The 26,480-nt window shown below is 36.6% G+C and overlaps 1 protein-coding gene across 1 annotated transcript; it reads left to right on the forward strand.

Annotated features, from left to right (window-relative positions):
* Positions 1–1,102: 1,102 nt before the first annotated feature.
* Positions 1,103–26,304, forward strand: itga3a (integrin, alpha 3a). Its single transcript, XM_079457051.1, has 26 exons — positions 1,103–1,455; positions 10,029–10,156; positions 10,598–10,695; positions 10,805–11,042; positions 11,131–11,223; positions 12,185–12,404; positions 12,513–12,706; positions 13,376–13,464; positions 14,093–14,229; positions 14,360–14,437; positions 14,641–14,708; positions 14,849–14,973; positions 15,096–15,242; positions 15,362–15,459; positions 15,767–15,935; positions 17,377–17,454; positions 17,713–17,792; positions 18,059–18,136; positions 18,359–18,461; positions 19,054–19,233; positions 19,779–19,895; positions 20,064–20,177; positions 22,238–22,333; positions 22,490–22,615; positions 23,857–24,011; positions 25,024–26,304. The coding sequence occupies exons 1-25, from the start codon at positions 1,262–1,264 to the stop codon at positions 23,965–23,967; spliced, it is 3,159 nt and encodes a 1,052-aa protein (XP_079313177.1). The 5' UTR covers positions 1,103–1,261; the 3' UTR covers positions 23,968–24,011; positions 25,024–26,304.
* The last annotated feature ends 176 nt before the right edge of the window (positions 26,305–26,480 follow it).

A 26,480-nucleotide genomic window follows, 5' to 3' on the forward strand; every position in this document is an offset into this window, starting at 1 on the left:
TCCTTAAATGTATTTTCTATCAAGGCTATTGTTATTAGCTTGAAATCGAGGGCCACTTTTATTTATAAGGATTTGTAGCTTTGCCAGCATCACTCGTTTAGCATGAACAATCCAAAATGAGGGCGGATAAGGACACGCAGGCTGATTCTTTAAAAAGAGCAAGTGTCATAGATTCCCGAAATACATGCTTGCTGGGCATATTCCCTTGGCTGAATCAGTATAGCCCCAGGGCATGGTGAAGGTTAAGTCTCAGTACAACATAGAACCTCACAGATCCTTTCTGACACTTCTAGGTGATATCAATTTAATGCTGCTAATTTGAATGGTTTCCTCAGGCAATGCTATGACTCCAAGAGGGATGTAAATCTCCATGCATTAGTCACAAGCAGCTCTATGTGTGCAGCACTGCGGGTTGCCTAACAGATTTATTACAGTTTCGCCTTTTTTAAATCGTTTTGCGATCTTATGATGTATTTTTGTGTCCCCTGAATAAATTTAGACTACATAGCTTTGATGTGTCGTATAATATTGATGTGTCGTGTGTAATATAAATAACCAGAAAGACATGTATCCATAATTTCACACCGCAGAAGAACTGTTAACTGCTGTGATTTAAAGCAACAAGTTGATACTTATAGGCAAGTAAAGGACAAAGCTGAAGGCACAGAAATACAGCTGGAAGATTGAACACGATTTAAAGGATAGTTCACCCCAAAATACTCTCAGATTGTTCCAACCCTGTGCACGTCTTTGTTCTCCTAAACACAAAGAAAGATCTTTGGAAGAATGTCAGCAAATTGTCCCCCAGAATGTATTTCCCCCTACTATGGCAGAAAAGGGGGGACGAGATCTGCTCGGTTACTCACATTCTTCCAAATATCTTCCTTTGTGTTTAACAAAACAAATACATTTATACAGGTTTGGAACAATCTGAGTGTGAGTAAATGATGACAGTATTTCCCTTTAAATCAAGGTATCTGAATTAGATGAATAAAACGCGGTTGAATGAGATCACAGATGCATTAAACGAAACTGGGTGTGTGTAGTCTAGCACGTGCATGCCCTCTATCAAGGTGGCCGTAATATTCAATGCCCTCCAGTACAGACTTTACCTATCAGCGCACACCCCGGAAGAATTACTAGTTTACGGCGCCTGTTCCTTTTCACGCCAGGCCAGATTTATGTGCTTTCGGACTCTACAAACAAAAGAAATACGAAATTACAGTCCCACGTACAGAGGATTAAAACAATTAAATCAAAAATGACTGTATTTGATCGCCGAAAGGTCCATGTAAACGCGGTCGTCCTGATGTTGACACTCTGCGCTGTTCGCTGCTGTCATGCGCTCAACTTGGATGTGAGGTTTCCAGTCGTCAAAGAGGGAACAACTGCTGGAAGTTTATTTGGATTTTCTGTTTCACTGCACAAACAGTTCGTTGGAGAGCAGAGATACCTGTAAGTAGGGTTTTCGTTGTCAGTAAGGGGATAAACAAGAAATGTCCACCTGTTGAAAGATGCATTGCTTATTCGTTTGCGAGCTGAAACGTATATTTTTCTATAGAGATCGATAACGTGTAAAAGTTATAAATGATGCCGCGCACTTATGATTCTTCCAATTCATATTATTACAACAATGGATGAGCGTGGTTTCTATTTGTTCAAGGTGTGGCGATAAATGAACACATGTCAATTATTAACAAGCATTTCACAAGATCGACGGAAGTAACTTTATAGCTTGCGCTATTCTCTGGACTCTTCTTACGCAATAGTAAATGATAAGGAGAAAAGTATTTATCAAGATTCTAACTTAGACCAAAGTAGGTCAGGTAACCTCAAATGTGTCTTATTTTATTAACAATTACACCTAAAACAACACTAACGTTACTTTTTTACACTTTAACCATAGTTTTATTTGGTGGTAACCACAAACCTTCCTCGATATTATGATAATGCCAATGGTTATCAAAATGACAAATAATGGTAAGCTGACTTTTACTTTTAAGCAGTTTTACTACAGACTGTGTCATCGGACGACGTATGTGTTGGCCCAGAGATAACCTGTGGTCTGTGTTTGGTTACATAACAATTTACTTTATTTAATTTAATATTTTATCGTATAGTACTTGTATTACATAACATTATAGGTAGGAAATAAAGAGCTGAATTAATCCTGAAAATAATTTGCCTGCGACCTTGTATGTTTTCATATTGATGGCTTGCACAGAGAAAACTGTACAAGCATCTTCAATTTGCTGATGGGAATGGTGTTACATCTTGTGCAGAATGTGTATCCAAACCCTTATTGCAGATGTAGTTTGAAATGTGACTGAGCGTGTGAGCGCATGTAGATCTACAGTAGACACGCATATTGGTTTGCACACTTCAATTTGATCATATCCCCAGGAAATAAGAATTCCAGAGAATTCAGAAAGGGAGTCAGCCGTGCATGTAAATCCACTGACTCATAAAAGGTTTTGATGTGTCACACAATACAATCTCCAACTTTGAGCAAATATACAATAAATAAGGCCATAACAAAAGCAATAAATGACTTATGTTTTGTTTTCTGAACTTTCGGCAACATTTTGGTTATTTTTAGAATATATAAACTGCTATGGCATGCTTATTGTTGACAGATTGACACATAACACAGCAACACTACAGTATTTCCCACTTCAGGTGTTAAATCAGTTTTTAACAATGCTAACATCTGTATTTTTAGAGCATTCAGAAGTGACATCCTAAAACCTACAACAAGTTAAGAACCAAGTCTCTTATATAAAGATGTAAATAAAGGTACAAGAACACTCTCAGCTAATGTGTACTCTCTATGTGTTGCTGTTGACTTCCTATTTGCTTGTCATTGTCACCTTCAAGAGATCCATCTTTGCCGATCCTGTTTTAAAAACAAATGTTAAGAGGAACAGTGAAGTTGACAAAAATACAAATAAAATTCTATAAATTGTTAAATTGACAAAAATATTTTTTTACACATTTTGAAAAGATGACCCCTCCTCCCATTCAGAAGATGAATGTACACACAACCCATTCGAGATCATCTTGATTTGATTTGAGAACCAAGACCAATCGCAATTATATAATTGAACCGGCCAGACCTTCATCATCTGGTCAAATGCATAAAGATGTGGGTCAGTCCTCGTGTGGCTCTGGGTAGAGAAGTACACAAGGACGTCTAGCGTTGGGGCAATTCTTCCTGATGGAGTCTGATCTTTGACATTTGTCCCACGTGCTCATATAATCTGTTTCCTCCCTGCAATGAATTTAACAAGAGCAGCAGAAGCGACTACTGATAGAACACACTGAGTAATAAGAACAATTAAGATCTTTACTCTGTTCCTAAATCCCAATGAGTACAATTCTGTCTAAACTGACTCCAGATAACTGCTGAGGTCCAGTAACTTACTGCCTGAACAGTTGCAGGGGATAAACTTGTTTTGACACTAGGGACAGAGGTGGGTCAGAGCAGGTGTAATCTTTTATGGACATCACGTCTTTGCAAAGAATTTTTAGCAGTCACAGAGCAGCCCTAACTTTTCTGAAGACACCTTTAGTGGTGAAGAGGTAAATTAACTTATCAAGTGAAAGTTCTGCATTATTGAGTCTTGTGATAGATTATTAAATAACTTTTTATTTAAAGGCTTTGAAATGAAAGTTCACCCCAAATTAAATTTTTCGAACCTGTATGACTTTCTTTCGTCTGCAAAACACAAAAGAAGATATTTTGAAATGTTGTTAACTGGACTCCATTCACTTGCATTGGTGTTGAATCCATACAATAGAAGTGAAAGGGGTCAGTGCTGTATGTTTACCAAAAAGAAGAAACGTCTTGTTTTGTGTTCTGCGAAAGAAAGAAAGTTTTGAAGGTTTGAAATAACATGAGGGTGAGTAAATGATGACAGAATTTTCATTTTTGGTTGATTATCACTTAAACTGCTACAGTGTTAATCATTAATTTTGCTATATAGATTACATATGGATTATTGAATGATAAACAGTTGATTTTGTATTTTTTGTGTGCATTGAAAAAAGTTAAATGAAAAAAGTTAAAAAAAATGTGGGCACTTTGATTTTGATTTTGGTTGCATTTCATTCATTCGTCATGTAGGCTACATGTGGGAGATTTTACCTGTCTAAACATGAATCTGTGCGCTACTGTTTTAACTCCAAATCAAGCATTTTGTTTATAGCATGCCAATCTCATTCAGAGCGCAGCAGTGAAATATTTTCTCTGCGGGCTGTGTTTTTGTACTTAAAGGCCAGGCCCTTAAAATAGGACTTACTTTCACATGTACTTTCACACACGGAGACCAAATAAAACTGCAATGTGAACTCTGGCTGTGCGCCTCATTCAGAGAGACGCCAGACACAACTTTAGCATGTTACACCTTCTTTAGCATCTATTCGGGTTAAATCATGTACTCTCAAAGCCTATATAACATTAAGCACCAGTGCAAATGAGCTCCTCAGCCAGTTCCATAATTTGCCTCTGAGGAATGTGGTGCTCTACAAGTACTAGACGGTGACCTGTGTGTAATTCTACTAAAATCCACGTCATGCGACTTGTATTAAACTGATTGTGTATTCTCTGCAGTTGATCTTGAGAATATAGTATTTATAAATGGCATCTTATGACGGTCTCTCAGATAGTACATCATAAGTGTTATCATTTTGAGTTATATGCTTATATTCTAAATTAGTTTTTTCATGGCTAAATTTTACTTTCCTCGTGTCTCAGACTGATTTGGGAGTTTTTTCAGATTTCTGGTAAAGCCAGGGCATGTGAAACTAGTAAGAAGAATAAACTTGCTAGACATTGACCCCCGTTTGGTTTGCACTGCTTCATCCTTCACCTAGACAAAGTGCACTATGATATTCGTTAAATGTAGTTTTTATAACTTCTTAAGGAAACTGTATGTAACATTGACAACTAGCGGTTGAGCATGATATCGCAGTCCAAATTCAAAATATTGGTGAGTGTTTTTCCCCGCGCCTCCTCCGCCTCAGACTCGACACTCACAGGAGTTGCCAGACACTTACATAAACTCTTAAAGGAATTGTTCACTTTCAACAAACATTTTCTTGATAATTTACTAACCCCTGTTGTCATCAAAGATGTTTATGTATTTTTTTCTTTAGTCGAAAAGAAAGTAAGGTTTTTGATGAAAACATTCCAGCATTATTCTTCAATGGACTTCAATGAACTCCAAACGGTTGAAGGTCGAAATTACAGTTTCAGTGCAGCTTCAAAGGGTTTTAAACAATAACGGACAATGAATGTCTTATCTAGTGAAATGCTCATCATTTTCTAAAAAAAATTGAAAATGTAAATGCTTTATAAACACAAATGCTCGCCTTGCTCTGTTCTGCGAAGCGCATTCATGACTTCACATAATATGTAATTACATTGAAAACTCACGCTTGACTTAGGCGAAAGTACAGAGTCAGTTTTACAAGTTGAATGTGCAAATACTAAGTCAAACGCCATTTACAAAAAAAAGGGAGTTAAAAGGTAAAACAATAATGTCGGACTAATGTTTTGAACTTTGAGGAGAAGATGAGATGGATTTTCTTGAGAGAGCAATGCGATAATTCGTGTTTATAAAGCATGTATGTTTTAAATTATTTTTAGAATATGTCAGATCGTTTCGCTAGATAAGACCCTTATTCATCATGTGGTATCGTTTAGAGAGCCCTTTGAAGCTGCAATGAAACTGTAATTTTGACCTTAAATTTTGATCGCATTTACGGGCCATATTGCTGTCTCATATAAATAACTGTAATAAAATTATATATTACTCCTTGAAAGTTGTAAAATCATAGTAATTCTTTATTTTTAAGTTTGCAACGTAATAGTACCGGAAAGGGTGGAATCTGCTCTGACCCACATCGTTTGTTTGCTGCAATATGCAGTGATTATCGCTTACTGGGAGTCGAGGTATCGAAATACACAAGTGGGTAAATTGTCAGTGGGCGGGGACATACGGACCAAAACAAAAACAGACATTCCTGCACGGAACGCACATTTCAGAGTGGAATAACTCGCTATTGCATTTATATGAATTTAGCATGTTTCCTAAATGTCTTTGAAAATATGAAGGTATTGTTTTGATTTACAGTAAAATTATTACACACAGTTCCTTTAAGATAAGCTTGAGAATATCTAATTTATAGCGTAATTTAATAATTAGCGTAATTTATGATCATGCATAGGACCTATGCTGTAGGCTGTTCGTAGCTCTACGTAGCCTGAAATGCGCCTCTCAAAAAATAATAACCCATCAACTCAAGGGATAATGCAAATGCTGTGATTGTTCTGTTTGAACCCCTCCCCCAGGTAAAAAAAACTCAGTGATCGATAGCGTCATGTTTACTCAAATGCATTTCCGAATGAATTATCCAAGTCAATTATTTGTTCTTATGTAAAGTGACTTTACTTGCCGATATCACTGCTAATGCTTCTCAAACCATAGACATCGACTAGATTAGCATTAGCATCTTTTTCTTTGGGCCACCATATGTATGTTGTCCGCCATATTGGAGCGGTGCGAGCCGGTCTGTGGCTTTCCTGTGGAATTGGTTTATTTTGTAACTGTTGCTCCGGATTGTTTTATCCACAGGTTAGGATTGGAAGAATTTTGTTATACAGCTGTCAATAAGATTATTTAATTTTAGGACTGTCAACATAAATACATGTAATACCATTAATGCAACATCCGTTTTTTCTGTCATCATTGTCTAGCTTTACATTATATACAGTGATCACGCGCTTATTCATATAAAGGCCTTTAAACTATTTACTATATATTAGGGGCGATTTCAAATGGTTGTATTGACAGTATAGATCGACAGATTCTGGCTATGGAATACGGCGCAACGCGACAGCGGTCGGGTCTTGTTTACACATGGGTTGAAGGCTGCACCAGAATATGTTGGACAGCGCACCAGTATTAAGCAAAACCGGCGCGTTGCCTATGGGGTAGAGGCTACGGCGTAGGTCCTACAAACAACCATAACTTGCCCTTAAGTGTACTTTACTGTGCAGTTTGATTTTGTATTTTCATCAGCACTAAATTAATGTGTGACTATACTTTATACATATGGAAGGGTAAATAAAGTGTATTACATTGATTCACATGAAACATTTTCTGTGTATTGAATTATGATTACATGTGGTCTTTTGGAATAATAGTGGGCCCTATGTGGGAGGTTTGTAAACACTAAACACTGTTGACTTGAAAATGTGGAGGGACGTTTGTAGACATATTTTGGGTCATTTTGTATTGGCCTGGAGTTTTTTTTATACTATTGTATTTTGCATAGCATTAAGTTGGATCAACAAATTACCAACCTCTATTTTGTTAAAACCCCTTTAAAGAATTTTGACATTAAATGTTAAAAAATGATTTATTTTTAATGATTACGTGTCTGCTGTCCTTAATCTAAATGACACCATTTGATTTTCAGACAGAAACAAATATCCCATCTCTTTACAGCAAGGATATGTATCATGAATTTAACCTGGAAAGAATAGGTTGTGATTTTTTACTGTGCAGATAAGAGGGAGAATAGGACATTCCTTCTTTATCATTCACCTTTTTCCTGACTTTCTCATTTCCTGTGTTGTCCTTGATGAAACCAGATTTAGAGTCACATGACAACCATGAGGCAGGAACACAAGCAGATTGGTAGTGCTGGTGGTTTGAGGGGGGTGACAGCGAGGGTCCAAATGAAATAAAGCCCACAGGGAGGGATTTTATCTTTTACCTCACCTTTTGTCTTTCATTGTCTGCTTATGTCTGTCTCCTTCATCTGGCCTTGACTTTGACTGTGTGTCCTCATCACAGTCTACCTCATCACAATGTGTGATGCATATGAACAAGTAAATGAGAATAAACCCACTTTAAGAATAATGGAAGGAATGTCAAAGTGAGCCAAGGAGACCTCATAGTTTGTGTTTTTCATAATTCTTATATTCACTTCATGGGCAACGGAAATATTTGGATGGTAACAAATTGAACTGTACAGAAAACCAAAATATATCAAATGATTTACAGTTTACAGTTACACTATCCAACAGCAATGGCAGTATATGTTTTCACGTTTTCAAAGTGACAACATTAACAAATGTTAATGCGCTTGCGTGCATTCGTGGGCTGCAGTTACTTGCAGTTAACTGAACTATTGAAGTATGGAGATGCTTCTCGTTTAGTATTTACCTGTATGTCAGGCCTTAAAGGGGTCATATGATGCAAATACGTGTTTTTCTTTGTCTTTGGTGTGTTATAAATTGCCCGTGCATGTATTGGACACGTAAAATTTCCAAAATGTAAGTATCGGAACAAAAGATGCATTCTATCTATTCTAAAAGATGCAGGTCGTGCATGCCTGAAACGCCTCGTGTGACCACACCCCCAAAAATTTACGTCAGTTCGGGGTATGATTTAAGACCGCCCAAATGTTTACGCAAGTAAGGTGGGTGTACCTGTCAGTACAATTGCTTTGGAACCTGATGTTCCAAATGTGGTTTCCGTCACAAACTTGCAGTATTTGACCAATCACTACCCACTGCTTTACTGGCCAATCATAGCACACCATGCTTTTCAGAGCAACGAGCGGGGCGAAGAGGAGATTCAAACGTGCACGGTATGTGGAAAATATAGCGTTTTTTAACCTTAAATCATGCTTACACATTGCATTTAATCTAAAACAAACGATAATATTAGTTTTAGCCGTGCCATATGACCCCTTTAAATTTCGCTTTTTGCATTAAATACCTACATCATCTGTCACTAGTATTTAAACACTTGATTAAATAATGCTAACATAATGCTATTGTCTCGTCTGTTACATATAACGTAACTTCTCTCATGACATAACATTTCCATTAAAACAACACCCTGAATTTTAAAGACGACGAATGAACCGCATCGGACATTTATAATCCAGTTAGACACAAGTCATGATCTGATGAGCACTCATCCTTCACACAGCGGAATATTTATGAGGCCTCAGGGAGAAAGGTGGATTAAACAGCTAAAGCATGTGTACAAAAATCATAAAACTTTAATGCAGGCATCTCTTCTGGAGTGATACTCTCAGAAAAATATTGAAATGAAACTGATTATATTTTAATGAAATGTTTGGCCCACATTTTAAAGGCTCTTGAGGATTTTATCTGATCCATTACAGAAGATCTGGATGTCTGTGTTTTAATGATGCATAGTTTTGTGATTGAAATCACATCAGTCACACGTCAGTTCCAGAGCATGAAGGTTAAGAATGCAGGGTGCACATTGTAATTTCACGCCTGTGGGATTAAAGAAAAGTAGTGATGACATCAGTTTACGTGTGTTTTTACCTTGTTTATTGCTTTTTCATATATTGTAGGTTAAACGGCCAAATTTAAAGGTCCAGTGTATGAAATGTAGTGATATCTAGTGGTATGAGATATGTATATTATATTGCATTTCTGTCAATAGATACTCCAAAAAATGACAGACTGGACCATAGAAGTTAATAGTAGTTAAAGACCTGTGTAACTGTCATGAAAATAATGTAGCACTGCAATTACTTTACAATCAACAGTGTCTTAAATGTACTTAAATAAGTGTCTTTTTGCAAAAATGCTTTACTTCTATATTTATGTTCTAAGTTTGGGGATAAAGTTAACTTGGCTGATTTCACCAGAATTTTGACTATGTGCATTGTGCCCCTGCGGTAATGGGTTCTGACAAGTCCTTCCAGTCAAAATCATTTGACAAAGCCCAACAAGCCCAGACAGATGTGCGTTAGACGTGCTTAAGGTTGTCTGCAGTGAACGCTAAGTTTTGAAGATAAGATGAAATAAAATGAAGTGATAGATACACAGCTGAATGTGAATTTAAGTCCTTTGCTTAAAAGTGTGCATTTTTCTCTTAAATAACCGTTAACGTGTCTCTGTGACAGCTGTGTCTTAATATATAGCCACAGGACAGGCTTTAGCTGAATACGGTTTTTGCTTGTTCCAGACTTCTTGTAGGAGCACCTAAGGAGAAGGCGGAGTCTGGGCTGCCTGCCAATGAGACTGGAGATATGTATGCCTGTCCAATCACAGCAGATCCCAAAGACTGTAAAAGACTGAACCTTGTTAAATCAAGTAATTTTCCAACCATTCACACCAAACTTACATTTGAAATATGCAATTGATAAATTATTTAAAAGCATTATTGTCAATTTTATACTTTATGAAAGTATGAAAGTTTTTTGTTATATTATAGGCTATTTTTAATACAAATATGAAGGGATAGTTTACCCAAAATGAAATTCCATCATTATTTACTCATGTCACTCCAAACCTGCATGACTAGAAAAATATATTTACACAGATACTTATCTAATACAGAGTGCTGAAGGAATAATTGAAGCGTGTGTGTTATTAACATAAATGTAACATTTCTCCACTAATTCTTCCTGAAAGACTAATAAGCTAAATGAGTATTGGTCATAGTTTAGTATCGTTAACCACTAAGCATTTTTTAATAAAAACAGCTTCAAGCTTATATAATATACTGATCATTGTGTGCTTGGTCTTGTGCAGATCCTGATGACATGCCAAACCCTAACATAGAGGTAATAGAAGGAATGTGGCTAGGTGTGTCTGTTGCCAGTCAGAGTCATCCAGGTGGTCGTGTATTGGTGAGTTTCATAATAATCCCCCCTTCTTAAATTGGTAAAAAAGTTTGGTCGTCATTTACTCTACCGTGTGTTGCAACTGAATTTTGAAAAAATGTTATCTCTCTGATAGGCTTGTGGTCATCGCTATATCAGGAACATGTCATCCAACTTCCGTATGATTGGAAAGTGCTTCATCCGTGGAAATAATTTAATGTATGACAAGGATGACCATCAATGGCAGTCACACGATGAGCTGTGTGACCCCAGTGGAAATAAAGACAATGAGGGCATGTGTCTTGCTGGAATGTCTTCTGCCTTCACTCAGACTGACGTCATCGTAGGTGCGCCCGGTTGCTACAACTGGCAAGGTAAGGGAAGTTTGCGTCCAGTAAACCAATATTTTAAATCAGTTGCATAATGAATGACGTTTGTTAAATTCCCCTTTTCTCTTAATAGGGAATGCATTTTTGAAGTGGCATGATCCTTCAGATGTATGGTTTACACTGAAAAGCAAGGTTCCAGATTTGGATAAAGGGAATATTTATATTGGTAAGACAGTGGCACAGCTTTAATGTCGTTGCTGTCCTTCTTGATCCTGATTCAGGAAATGAAAAATACACTGTACTTTTTAAATGAATAAATACTATGTTGACAAGCATATTTTAGTACTTCATTACTGGTTTTCAACAGAAAATGTATGCTACGAAAATGTTCATTTTCTGATTTATATGACCATATTTTGACTCTTATCCAAAGCAGAGTATAGTGTTTCTATAATATTCAATAATATATCATCTCTTAAAATATACCTTGTCTTTTCATTAATGGATATGGCGGATTAGTTTTAATCAGTACAAGCATTCCCTGTGAAACAAAACAATTACATTGGTTTTGTTAGTGGTTAGGATTTATAGCACTGATTCTTGAGATAAGGGAAAGAACACATCTTTATTGTTATTTATTTGCAGTACTTCGTTAATTAGGAATAAATCAGTGTATAGACAAAGGTCTCAGATAATGGATTATGATTTTATTTGTCCTAAAATGTTACATTTATTAATTACTTGTGTCAAATATGTCAGACATACTTAAAAGCACGTTCTTTATTTGAATAATTTGCCAACAGTGTTAAGTCTGTGGTTATTTAACAATGGTGTTCAGTAAAGCTAAGTGATACACTGTTTTTCCATATTATGAAAAATGTTAAATTCTCCAATTCTTTTCTTTTCGATAGCAAGCATATTTCACCAATTTCATGAATCAGTCCCATCTCAAGAATCAGTGATGGACATTTATTCCATAATTGCAACCAATCACTCATTATTTACTACTGTAGATAATAAATACACAGTGATTGCATGTAATGGATAGATATTTTTCTTTTCGAGTTCCAATTTTATTGTGTCAACAGATTGTGTCAAGAATTGTCCTAACAGCATATTAAAACTGAAAGTTGCACTTTGCTATTGGTGATTGATCTTGATTTATTGATTGATTCATTTCTTGCCAGGTTACTCCGTAGCAATGGATCATGGGATATTAAGCACTAAGGAATACACAGTGGTAACAGGAGCCCCACGACATGAAGCCAATGGATCAGTGATAATAGCTAAATCTTTAAAATCCAGTGGCATGGAAGGAAAACTCCAAGTAAATATTACTCTCATGGGGGAGCAAACTGGATCCTATTTTGGCAACAGCATTGCTCTTGTGGATCTTAACAATGACGGGTAAAGACAATTCTTGGCTTATTTCTTTATAACTAGTGGTCATCGATAAAACAAAATCCTTGATTTAGACATTATGAAGTCATTAATGAAGTCTTATTATCCGTACAGTTGGAAGGATCTGATTGTCGGAGCCCCCTTTTATTTTGAGCGGAGTAAACTTGAAGGTGGGGCGGTGTATATCTATATGAACCAGATGGGATTTTTTCACAATAATGCAGACCTGGTCCTCCACGGGTCTAAAGACTCTGCTTTTGGCATGGCTGTTGTGGCTATCGGTGATGTCAACCAGGACGGTTTCCAAGGTAAGATCTGAGTAAGATTTGCTTGTTTTGCACCCAGTGTTAGATAAGTGTAGGGAACTGTCATGATCCTGCCTCTCCTTGTCTTGGTTTTCGAGTCTTGTGGCAGGATCATGTCAGTCCCATGTGTTTTGTGTGGAGAAAGAGCATTGTTTTGGTTTGAAACGCCATGCTCTCTCTCCGGTGTCGCGTCCTTAAGCCCCGCCCCCTTATTTCCCTGTTAGCGGCATTAGTGTTTAGTCCTGTCACCGTCCCCGACAATCTTCCCCTTAGTGTTTCATTCCTGTCACCTGCTGCCACTCTCCCTGTGTATTCAGTCCTCATTAGTGTTCCCCTTTATCAAGCCCCAGTTTCCCTCTGTCCCTTGTCGGTTCATTTTGCACGTTTACCCACCTCGTCTGTCCTGATACCCTGCCTTCCATTGGAGTTACCTTGTTGCTGTTTCAAACAAACCGCTGCCTGCACTTGGGTTCTGTCCATACCTCATGACAGGAACATGAATGTTGGTTTCTAATGTGATGGTCATTTGCAGTAATTCACTGTTATGTGTGAGGTCAGTCAGACACGGCAAATGCTGAGGCCAAGAACATTTCACTCTGCTGCCTTCTTGTGGCTTTACTAAGATGTACTTTCTCAGTGATTGTTTTTCTCACTCTTTTCTGTATGTCACAGATTTTGCTGTTGGGGCTCCGTATCATGAGTCAGGCACTGTGTCTGTATGGATGGGCAACAAAAATGGCATATCACACACGCCTAGTCAGGTAAGAGTTTAAAGAAACATTAAAATAAATCAAATTTGATCCTACTTATTTAATGCAGGTTTTTATGCATTTTATCCTATTTACAGTACACTGGCCCGGTTTCACAGACAATGCTTAACTTAAGCCTGGACTATGCCTTAGATGAATTAAGATATTTATGTTGCTTTTATCTTGCAACAGAACAATGGCACTGATATGTTTAAAAATATTTCAGGACAAGTTTTAAAAATTTATTTTAGTTTGGGACTAACTTTAAGCCTCTTCTGTGAGACCGGGTCTTAATGTATACTTCTAGGATCACTGCAAAATATTAAAGATTTGTATATAAACGTTAATGAAGTGGCCATGAAATCAAAATGACAATTCACATTTTTTAATGTAATAATGCAGTTTTATTATGAGTGATTAATCCATGTGGGGTCATTATTTATTTATTAAAATTATTATCTATTTTTTATTGCATGTGCATGCATAATCTTTCATTAAAATCTGAAATGTCCCCTCCCCCTCCAAATAACTGTTACTATACACCAATACAACTATACAACAAAACTATTTGATCGAAAGTGAGCGTGCATTTAAAACATACTGTACATGAATAACATTCAGCTTGTACATGGTTTCCCAGGTCATTGAGGGTAAAGATATCATAGGTGCTGGATTCCAGACATTTGGTTACTCCATCAGTGGTGGCTTGGATGTGGACGGCAACAGTTACCCTGATATATTGGTTGGATCATTAGATGACCGTGTGGTCCTGCTTAGGTGAGTTGATAGTGAAGTTGGGAAACATAAAGCTGGCAAATATAAAAGAAATTCCAAGATAAACTACATGTATTGGTGTAGCATTTTGGGAACTGTATCTTACTGTATTTTCTTCGGTTTTCCTCATAAGGGCCCGTCCTGTGATTCACCTAAAGAAGACTTTTACTGTGACACCAGAAGTTATTGACCCCAATGATTGTGATTCCTGGTACAAAAGTTGACTTTCATAGAAATACACACAGTTCAGTGATTTGATAAAAACATCTTTGTTGGCACATATGCTAGGTTTTTGAGAAAAGAATATAGACAAACAATTCCAAAAGTTTAATTTGTGATTTCCCCCATGTCAGACTTTCTTTTCTCCAGTCAATGCATTGTTTAAAACCATACAATTGTTTTTTCTCACTCCAGTATAAAAGCAACAATATGTCTCTCCTACACACTAAGCACGGGCAGTACCAGTTCCCAGAAGAGTATTAGTAAGTGCCACATCACAATGTATTGCCCTAAATACACGTCCAAGCATCCTACAAGCATGATTCGACGTGCCGTTTTATGTTCTGAGTGTCTGGATTCAGACCCGACGTGTAGTTCTAAGAAAGCTCTGTTGTTTTGCCAGCTTTTCTATATACAGTAGATGCTGATCCCTTTCATCGGAGTGCTCGTGTTCGTTTCCATGAGAGAGAGGGCAGCATTTCCGTTAAACCATCCGGTGAATGTCGTTCTCTGACTCTCGAGCTTGCGGTATGAAACGAGGCCGCTTTTCAACCTTTCATATTGTTGCTCTTTGATACAGAAGCTCATATGTTTTGGAATTGTCTGTCAGTATGAGGCTTAACATCTGTGTCTATGTCTAACTATGACAGTCCAACATTCAAGACAAAGTGGCTCCGATAGTTTTTTTGCTGAACATGTCGTTGTTGGAACCTCCTCCTTCAGCCGGAGCTGCGGTGGAGGATCTCAGTGCTTTTCCTGTGATCAGCCAGAAGGAAGTTCTGACAGGCAGGACTGAGGTATCGCACAGTTTGCTTTGCTGGAGCGCAAATAAAGTTTTATTAGAAACTTAATGGTTGCCCTGCACCACCTGGCTGTGTTTTCAGCTCCGCACAACCAATGCCGTCTCGTTCTTTAGATTCACATTCAGAAAGCCTGTGGACCGGATAACAAATGCGAGAGCAACCTTCAAATGACAGCTGTGTACACAGATGAGCAGCACAGACCGTTTCCCACGTAAGTCACGTATTGCTCTTCATGTGAAAGGAGAAACAGATGATTCAGTGCTTCAGTTCACAGACTGAATCAATGGCAATGCTACTGTATAGAGAGTACAGCCAATCAGATCTTTAATTCCTACAAGGGCGACTGGTGATGCAAATGTCTTCCCTTTTACCCACACTGAATGAAGACATCATATAACAGACGTCAAATGAATTATGTCCAACAACGGCCAAACAGGGTTTTTGGGTGTTTAGTATACCTGCAGGGTTTTTGGTTTCGTGATGCTGCTTTATTAATAAACATTGTTTTGTTTCTACAGGCAGGATGGGCGGCAGGTTTTCCTCTACACCACTGAAGTGAAGAAGCTGAGGCTGATGGTAATAGTAACCAACTTTCCATCAGAGGACCGAAGAGCAGAAAATGCTTACAGTGCTGTTTTAAATGTCACTATTCCCCCCTCACTCAGTTTCTCTAGTCTGAGCCCCAAGGTAAGAACCAAAGGCCTTAAGATAATTTGAGTTTTTATTCATTACAAGTCAGTTCTGTCTAAACATACAATAATTCATTGCACAGTACATACCAGTTTCTCATTTACTCTTCATTGTATAAAAAAAATCACACCGTCATTAAAAACTGTCGCTGGGGTGGTAACCTTAAAGGTTCCTTTTTGTACCTTAACAGGTATACAACAAATAAATTGTTGTACTTTTTGTGTACATGTACACAATAGGTCCTAATAATAATAATACCAGTTAAAATTTGTTCCTCAGGGTACAATAATGGACCCCAAAAGGTACAACTTTATATTATGTTCTGTATACCTGCAAAGGTACATAAAATAACCTTAGCGTCAGAAATGTCGACAATTTAAGGTTTAACAATATTAAACCTTTTTTTGACATTTCATTTCTTGACTGGACAATATGGCGCCACATAAAATGAAAATATACATTTTAATTATAGACTGTGTAAGGCCGTGTCAATTTTACATTTATTATTTTACACCAAAAATACATAGTTACAATAAAATAATGAGTTTCAGTATTTAAATAATAATGATAATTTAATAAATGAATGACAATTTGAATACTCTCTCAAAATCTGTTCTATAGATGGCCCAAACTTAACTTCTGGTAGAAAAATAAACTTTTGAGTAGTTTTAATCTAATAATAGATTTTGAGATTTAATCCTTAATTTCACAGACAGCCACAAATGTTTCAGCATTCTGCTGTACCATTTTTATAATAGTATACCAGCATCATAGTGGGAGGGATTTACATGTTGTCATGTAACACTTGTGTCCAGTGTAAACGCTGTGTAACTAGGTTGTTTAATAGCGAGTTGGCATATTAACGCATTATTAAACAAAATGTGTGTGTGTCTCAGCTGTTTATATAACGGCCTCAAATGAGGCTCATCCAGTCACATTTATAATGCAATTCTGTCTTTTGTTTTTAACTCAAGTGTTATATAATCTCAGATTGTTTTTGCAGTGATGCTTATCATTTATTTGTTATGAGTAATCTCATTTTGTGTTATGCATCTATCAAGTTCCAGATGAAAAAGAAAGTAATCAAATAAGATGAGTCTTGCATTGGGAAATACACATGACTAAATAGACATTAAAATTCTATTGTCTACAAGGTTGTATAATGAGCCAAATAAATGACATATTGGAGTTTTAACTAGAAACAAATATATATCATTATGATAAAAGATGCTGTTTATAGCACATAGTTTACGGGTATCATTGATCTAAAGAGAATTCATATCTGGCTCTTGTGGTTAATGGGGTCTTATTGCCCCCTAACCTTTCTAAGGGTGAACCAGTCCCGTTTTTCACTATTTCTGCACACTTACTGTATACGTATATACATATTCTTATACTAGAATCTCTTTACTCAGTCCATGGTTTTGTGGTTTTACAGAACTTGATTGTTGAGTTATCTCCGGGTCTGCCTTTTCTTCTGTGTCCACTGGGAGATCCTTTCAAAAGCAGTCAGAAGGTGGGTTCTCATGACTACGAACTCACATCCATTTATAGACATGTATAACACGATATAGAGCTACACTATGATGCATGGATTACATCTAGTATTCAACGTGTTTTATATGATCCTCGAGGATTATTTATTGGTGTCAGTAAATGTGGTAAAAGAACCTGAATTGAGCCTAAATTACTAATGGATAGCATTACTAGGAGAGCTGTAATGGATTTTAAGATGGATAAAGTGATTTGTTGTGGTCACTTCTGTCTTTCACAGGTCGAGATTGAGATCACCTTTGAAACGACGGGAATCATGATAGATATGCCGGAGATTCAGACCGAGTTGCAACTCTCGACGTACGGAAAGGATATGAATGAATTGAGATTCTAAGATAGATTGTTAACTTGAACTGTAAAAAAAGGATATTTTTATTCATGGTACACCTATTAATATCATTAAAATTGCCATTTTTGCTTCTTACTGAGAATCCAGTGCATAAGCATTGCAAGTTCCCCAAAGTGATTCATTAGTCAGGTTTACTGCTTTAACTAAATGAAGATAAAGTTGAAAAGGTTTGATTCAGATTTGGACACTTGCTGATGATTGCATTTGTACTTCTCAGGCGGAGTGATCAAAATGATCTACAGCCCCTGTCGAAAATGCTGATGGTGGAATACAACCTCCGGCCTACCTTTCTTGTGTGAGTTATGTGCTATTTTACGCTTAAAGCATTTCAGCGCATCTTCACTGCTTTTCAAAGTAACGTCAAAAATGACTCATGTTACAGTTGTGAATTTAGCATTTTAGCCTGGCACCTTGTATTCTTTTTGGCTGACTTTAAAGACTTGCAAGAGCTACATAAAAATCGGATTATGTCTATTTATAGATTGTTTAAAAATCTTCACTTTTTCTTTTTCTGTAGATCTCCCTCTGAGTTTAGGACAGAATTCAGTGGCAAACTCGTGGGGGAATCGGCTACAAAGTCCACCAGCGACATGGGAAGCCCAGTGGAATTCAACTTCACGGTAAGACCATTTTTACCCTTTTCGGTAACTCACAGCCCAAAAACTGCTAGACAGGGATTTAAAATTGCACAGGAATACCACGGATAACATCACACATTTTCTTAATTGAAATGGAAAAACAATATGGCTTATGTAAAAGAAAATCCGGCGCAGCTTGCTTGCTAACAACTTTTACCTCAATTGAAATGTTATCATTAGTAGATGTTTTCTACGACGTCTAAAGGTTTTTATTTCTCTAGTCCATGTGGCACTGTATAAATAAAATAATACTCACATATCACAAATAAATCATTAAAAACAAGATATGAGAAACAAAATCACGATGAGTTCTCACGATTTTGTGTCAGGGTTGCCATTTCACCAAGACAATGATTCAATATGCTGTAAAAGGACCTGCAATATTTAATCATAGATGTCCAAAATAACAACTGATAAATAATTTTGTATAATTTTTTTAAAAATAAAATAATAATTCACAATATAGTTCTATGTCCTATTTTTAACAGTTATGAGAACACACTGCTATTTAAAAACTAGTTTTATCGTTAATAAAGACAGTTACTCAGTGTAGTGTGTGTGTATCTATCCGCAGGTGGTGCTTTCAGGAAAACCTCTTTCAGGAAATCTGGGCCATCTAGAAATTGTCTTTCAGTGGCCCTATGCTGTGGCCAATGAGAAGTGGCTACTTTACCTGTCAGAGATTCAGATGACAGGAACATCCCAACCCTTTTGTGTCCCTGCAGGAAACATAATAAACCCTCTCAATAGGACAGTAAGTAACTGGATGTATGACTGTCAGTTTTTTTTTGTAATACAGTGCTCTTAAAGGGCAAGCTCACACATAAATGAATGTTTATGTTATCATTTATGTACTTTAGTGTCTTTCTAAACTTCCAAATGACATTCCTACCATAATGTTGGCATTATACAATGAAAATTACTATCAGTGCCCTAAATTCCTCTTCTTGTGTGGATCTTATGGTGAGAAATTTATGAAAGGGTTTTAATTTGTGTAATTTACCTTTGAATCACAAAGCGAGAGCACTGGATTGTGAAGCTCGTCCTTTCCAAAAATGTGCAACCCGCACCTCTCACCGCAATCTCTCCCAAATATAAGCCATATAGGATTTACCTTAGGAAGAATCTAAACCAATGCTATTCCGCTCCTGGAACCTTCAACTCTGTCCTTTGTTACACAATTAAACTGATTTATGCTCATCAATATGATTTAATGTTACAGAACGATATCTTTTTATTCTAATGCACTTAATGTAATGTCCTTGATAATTATGTGTATGTATTATGTCTCATGGATAGGTGTCAGAGCACAAGTCTGGAAGGAAAAAGAGAGACGAGACCTCCATTGAATCTGAACCATCTGAGCCACGGGCCTTTCTTATCCCACGGGGCGTCCACAGGAGAACTGTCAACCTGGTGAATATATCAGTCTCCTTAACCATTGTTTGGTTGCTAGGCAACTGTATAAAACTGGCATGTCTTCTCTGCTAGTTTGCATGATCAAGTGTACAACAGAGACTTAACAGGTTTTTTTCAAACAAATTAAGTGTTTTTCTGTCACTCCTCATTGGCTCTCAATGTCAGGATTGTACCACAGGTACTGCACTCTGTCAAACCTTTACCTGCCCCCTGCTAGACATGAACACCTCAGCCACACTCACTGTCAGAGCACACTTATGGAACAGCACCATGCTTGAGGTCAGTGTTCAGACAAAACTTCACCACGACTCATCTCATCACTGCAGGCTTGTCAGATGTTAGACTCTGAAGGATAAATCTGAAAGTTTGTGCTCACTTAAATTTATTGTGGGTTCATAGCGTTTCACATTTTTAGATTTTAGCCTGAGACATTCCAGGAAATAATTACATATTAAATATCTTAAAAGGTCATGGACATTTCTGCAGTGAATACAAATATTTCTTAATATTCATTTTTTACTTATCTATATTCTGGTTTCTACTGTATATTCTGCTCTAATATTTTATCTATAAATTAATTGATGCAAGATGGAAACTTTTATACTAAAATAATTTGCTGTTCTGTTCATACAACAAGTATTGTACTTTAGATACAGGAAGTGATAGTTCACCCAAAAATAACAATTCTGTCATCATTCATGTACCCTCATGTCATTCAAAACCTATATATGACTATATATGTGTAACACAAAATAATATATTATGAAGAATGTGTCGGGGCTTTGTGTCCATAATAATGGAAGTCAGTGGGTGCCAGCAGGGCCGTAGCTAGTGAATTGTGGGCCCCCTGAAAAAATGTGTATGTGAGCACCCACCGCCTTCCAACTAACAGAGGGACATTTTATATCAAGTTTTATTTATGTCATAGCACTTTGACCTAGTCCAGTTACATCTAATAGAAGATGGGAGTGTTGTTGTAAACCCTTTTTTTAATTAAATGTTATATGAACTTCTATATAAACATTGTCTTAAACAAATGCACCAAGACTTTTATTATTCTTTCATTAGTTTTTTAAAAGACATACGTTATGAAATAATAATCAATAAAACAGATGTAAAAATAACCAGCAGTACTGTACAATAGTCTTTTCAATCAGTCTATTATCAAATAACTGAAGTTAACATTAAAAAATTTAAAAAAGGTAGTCATGTAAATTAACCAGACTTTTATTTTCGGGCTGCTGCGAAGACCTTTGAGTTTCAGTGCGAGATAAGTAGCTTTTCTCAAAGGAAACCGTGACGTTAACTCTCAAAACAGCTCGGAGATGTTCATTTGTTTACGTCTTTGTAGTTAGATGCAGATACTGACAACTCCATGAGCTCTCCGTTCCACATCGCGGGAATTACAGAGCCCTACGTTTTAAGCAACGTCTTTATAGACTGCTATACAGCAATTCTCTGCGTTCCTTTCTCCTTTTTATGACATTTCTGACTCCTGCTCTTTAACTTCACCATAGCATACTTCAGCTGAGCTGCCTGCCGCGGCAGAGCCTCAACTCTGATTGGTTTTGTTCAAGAGCTAGGTGTCTGACTTTCAGACTATACGATTAACCATTTTGGGGAGGGGAATTCACAATTATTTAGAAAACCATTTTTTGCCAAATTACACTTTTTTGGATTTCATTAAAATGTCATGTATACAATTCAAGTAGTAAAATTATTTACAAAACAAACTTACTTTATAGTATTACTGTTGGGTTTTGTGGGGCCCCCTAGTATTGTTACCACCTTTCTCTAAACTAGTAACAGCTCTGGGTGCCAATGTTTGATGACCAACATTCTTCAAAATATCTTCTTTTGTGTTCTGCAGAGGAAAGAAAGTCATACAGGTTTGTAATGACATGAGGATGAGGGGTTAATTTTCATCTTTTGGTTTAAGATATTTACATTATATACAACTTATATATTTTTGATAAACAAATATACCATTAAAGGAATAGTTCATGCAAAAATAAAATTATTCAATTATCTACTCACCTTCATTTCTAAACCTGTATGATTTCCTTTGCAAAACACAAAAGAAGATATTTTGAAAAATGTTTCTAACCAAACAACATTGGCCCTCATTCATTGATACAAAACCACTGAGACATTTAAGATTAGAATCTTAAAATAGCCTACCTTGTTTTAAAAAAGCTCTAATGTATAGGTTTTGAACAACATCCTTTTTTTGTTGAACTATCCCTTCAAATGGCTAACTAGGTCACAAAATGTTACCAAACATGTTAGTAACACAATTTCTAAAGTGAAAAATAATGTGTCTACTGCTGTCTTCTCAGGATTATCCTGCTGCAAGGGTATTTGTAATTGGTAATGCCACTTTGAGTTTAAAAACAGACAAAGCTACCATCAAGATGATCAACGACACCCGTGAGGTACTAATTCAACATCTTATAGTTTCCTCTTCTTGTAGAACTCGCTCTCGCATACATTTAGCCTAAGCGAGGGAAAATCTAATAAATATGAAAATGACACAATTTTTCAGTTTACGTTTCCCGGTAAATGACATCAAAGATTTTTCTTCTGTTTAGTTCACAGTAGCAATAGATCCGGCACTGGCTGAAGAACTGGCATATGAAGCGCCTATGTGGATTATCATTGTGTCTGTGCTGGCAGGAGTGATGCTGCTGAGTCTGATTGTCATTCTCTTATGGAAGGTGAGGATCTGTCATTGTGTTCTCACATTCATGTGTGATTCAGGATGGAATGGCAACTTCACTTGATCACATTATTATGCTTGAACGCCTTTAACAACTTGTGAGGATCAACAACACATTCTGCCACACATTTTAATAGTTACATTTTTATGTGATGTATGTAGATACAGAACAGTGGGATTCAAAAGTCCACATTGAAATCTAGAGCTCAAAATCTCGGTAAACTTTAAAAGTTTATAAAAAAGCGAATTAAATATACTTGCACACATACTAGGCTATGCATGTTTTGTAGGTCACTAATGGGTCATACAGAAGGTCAGGTTGTCCTTGCTTCCATAGAGACACACAAGGTGCTTTTTGGAGCGTTCTCACATCATGCTGTGATAACACGGATCATCAAGTTTTACACGAACATGTGGTGTTCATGCCATCTGGAATGCACACTGTCATTTAAGCAATAGAAACATACAAAATGCGAATCTGAAATTCATATTTTATTATGTTAATTGTCAAATGATTAATCGCGATTAATCTCTTTCGAATTAAAAGTTTGTGTTTAAATGATAAATGTCTGTGTACTGTGCATATTAATTGTGTATTTATAAACACATACATGAAAATATATCATATATATATATATATATATAAAATAATATGGGAAAATATAAATAAATAACATTATATTTTATGATATATACCTGTATATGATATATATTTCATTAATTATGAATATTTCCTAAATAAATATACATTTGTGTATGTTTTTGTGTTTTTAAAAACAAAATTTCTATGCACAGTACACAGACATATATTATGTAAACACATGCGTTTATTCTGGAAATCATGAATCGTTGGACAGCCCTATTAATAATATAATTTAAAGATACAAATAAAACCATTCAATTAATAAGCTGCAAAATATAAGCCTTTCAGGTCTCTGACCTCACTATAGAAAAACACATTTTTAATTCGCTTTCTCAACGCCTTTGGAAATCTGTGGTAAACAGGATGGTGCAACACACATTACAGGACAATATCTTCAAAATACAATTAAAATATAAACAGTAGAGATTACAGCTTACTGTACACTGAGGTACACAGATAGATTTCATTTGTGCTTATATATTTGAATCTGTTGTACACCATGTTCTAGAAGAACAGTTGAGTGATTTCAAGCCTGGATCTCTTCTTCAATATCTTCTGTTTTGTTTAACTGCTCATATCTGAATCCTGTTCCCCAGTGTGGTTTCTTCAAGAGGGCCAACACCAGAGAGCTTTATGAGGCCAAGGCCCAGAAGGCAGAGATGAAAACTCAGCCATCAGAAAATGACCGGCTTACAGAGGATGACTGAGATTTGTCGCACTTACTGGGCCTCTGTCACAAATTGCAAAGTTTGTAGGTGTCACAGTCAACAGCTCTCCAGCTCTAAAATGCTTTGCTTAATTAACAATAATTTATTCTGCGTAAGCTCTGCCGATCTTATATTTCTCTTTTCCTGTTGTGCCATGAGACGCAATTTAACACCTCCCTTGTGTCTGTTTCTGAGTCTAATCATTGCTCTCAAAAGCAATGTTTTTTTTTTCTGAAACAAATTGATACGTGAAACTCTGTTATGTCCTCAGGCCTTTGATGCTGTTATCTTGGAGATACACGGATGTCTTAAAACAGCAACTGCATATTGCTCTAATCCAACTTGTGAAGTCTTTCTTCCCTTGACATGACTAATAATTTCCTTCTGTGATACCGTGTTCGTTTCTTTGTGTCTCTGTTAGAGAGCTTTGCTTTCAGCCGAGGCAACAAACTCTTTCTGATCACTTCTTTTCTTGCAGAACAAACAAGCTTTCCTTTCCGCTTCAAAACCCGCTGTAGAATCCATGGCTGGGTTTTGTACGCTCATTCTGTTTCCATATCTTTATAGTTTTGGTTGAGTTTTCTCAGTTGTTATATAATGTATAAGACCCAATTACATCACTCAACGAATGCTGCTTTCTCCTGTGTTGACATATTTATTATTGAAATAGGCTGCTTGGGGGAAGCAGGTTAAAGGTCCCATTAAAAAAACAAAACTGGGCTTTAAATATGTCGCAATCATAAATCTTGATTTGGCTTTAGATTCATTTAAAAAACATCGACATTCCTATAGTGAATATTTAAATAGGTGCAATCCATAAATCTTTTTAATAATCCAGGTTGAATTAGATAAGTAGTAGTAGTAGTAGTAGTAGTAAATAAATATGCATATAATTTGTATATCTATTAAAGATTAAGTCATTTTGGAATAATCGTAAACAGTAGATGGTTTCCCAGCATTCGAATGGTTCATGTAGATTTCACCGTTTTCTAATAAGCTGTTTAACCCTTGCTGTGATGTAAAGCATGCTGTCTCATGTTCTCTGTTGTTTTACAGGGTGGATTTTTTAAGCGCTCTGCCAATTTCAACACTTTGCAGAAACACCACGCAGTGAAGATTAGTAAGATGGAACAGTACCACGTAAATGAGGGCTTTTTGATCATTGACACCAAGAAGAAGCACTGGATCACAAGCTGGACAGACAACAAACCGTACTACGGATGAAAGCGCTCCGATACGTCTCTCAGAGACAGAAGGCTTTAGAGAACGTTTTGTTTTTAGAAATCAATACAACTCTGTTTGATTTTGATATGAACTTTGTCTGGATCCCAGATACAATTAAGCCAAAGTGAGTTGTGAGGATGCAAACCGTTTGTTTTGTTACAGTTCCTTAAAGTGACAGTTAAGCCAAAAATGAAAATTCTGTCATTTACTTAAACTCTTGTCAATTCAAACCTTGCTTTCTTTCTCCTGCAGAACACGAAAGAAGATATTTTGAAGAATATAGGTAAGGCTGTACCCATTCACATGCATTGGTTTTGTGTCCGTACAATAGACGTGAATGGGTACCGGCGCTGTTCGGTTACCAACGTTCTTCAAAATATCTTCTTCATTTTTAGGTGAACTATCAGTTTAGCCGAAGACCTATCAGTGTATGCTGTACAGCTACCGCATTTGATTTTCTTTCGTTTGCCTTTAACTCTTTGAGGATTTGTACATTCTGTGCTCCAAGTGTTGTATTTTCTCTGGAGACTTTCTACAAAAACTGTTAGGCCATTTATGACTCATTCTTTCATTCCTCCGTTAGCTTCTTGGTTTATGTATTTTAATGGATTTTATCAGCCATCAGGTGGATTTTTATCTCGCATCAGGTCATGCAACATGGATGGTTTCAAAAGTCCTCATTTTTGCTAACAGCAAACTAACACAAATATAGTACTCCAATTGTGAATGCTAATCTTGTCATTCGCAGACCAGAAAACAAAGACATATTCCTAGCGTATGCTGTTGGGACCTCCTCTCAAACACGGCTTGTTTCAGCATCGTTCTGATTTCCACTGAGCTTTATATTGTTCTCTTCTTGTCCCTTTTTACTGAATTTCACACTCGAGGTTTTGGTTATATTACAGGCTTTTTTTTTGTATGTGTGTGATGAAAAGGTATCTGTCCAAGTAAAATTGTTGTGACCTGTCCTGACTTTGTGGATCTAATGTTTTACACAGTGATTGATTTTTGTATTTAAAACGAAATGTGTTACCAATTAAGTGTCTGTTTACAAGCCTGCCATGTCTTTCGAGTCATTCGTGTTCTCTCATTGTCAATAAACTGTAAAGGCAGCTTCAGTGCTCAAAGCATGATCTCTCTCTAATAATAAGTGCACGTATTGTGATTTTTCTCAGCCCACGTTACTAATTTTGTTAGTAATTAACATGAATTTGATGATTAGTAATCGTGTATAAGAGTAATCGCATTAGAGTTTGAATGGATGTCCAAACTAACCGCATTCTCAAGCG

The sequence above is a fragment of the Barbatula barbatula genome, assembly GCF_947034865.1.
Source record: "Barbatula barbatula genome assembly, chromosome: 5".
Lineage (NCBI taxonomy): Eukaryota > Metazoa > Chordata > Actinopteri > Cypriniformes > Nemacheilidae > Barbatula > Barbatula barbatula.

What these genes read in the sequence shown, in the direction of transcription:
- itga3a (XM_079457051.1), top strand. Translation starts at nt 1,262, where the DNA reads ATGACTGTATTTGATCGCCGAAAGGTCCATGTAAACGCGGTCGTCCTG. An exon ending in ATCCAGGTGGTCGTGTATTG is followed by an intron (nt 10,696 to 10,804) that starts GTGAGTTTCATA and finishes TCTCTCTGATAG; the next exon opens with GCTTGTGGTCATCGCTATAT. An exon ending in TAAAGGGAATATTTATATTG is followed by an intron (nt 11,224 to 12,184) that starts GTAAGACAGTGG and finishes ATTTCTTGCCAG; the next exon opens with GTTACTCCGTAGCAATGGAT.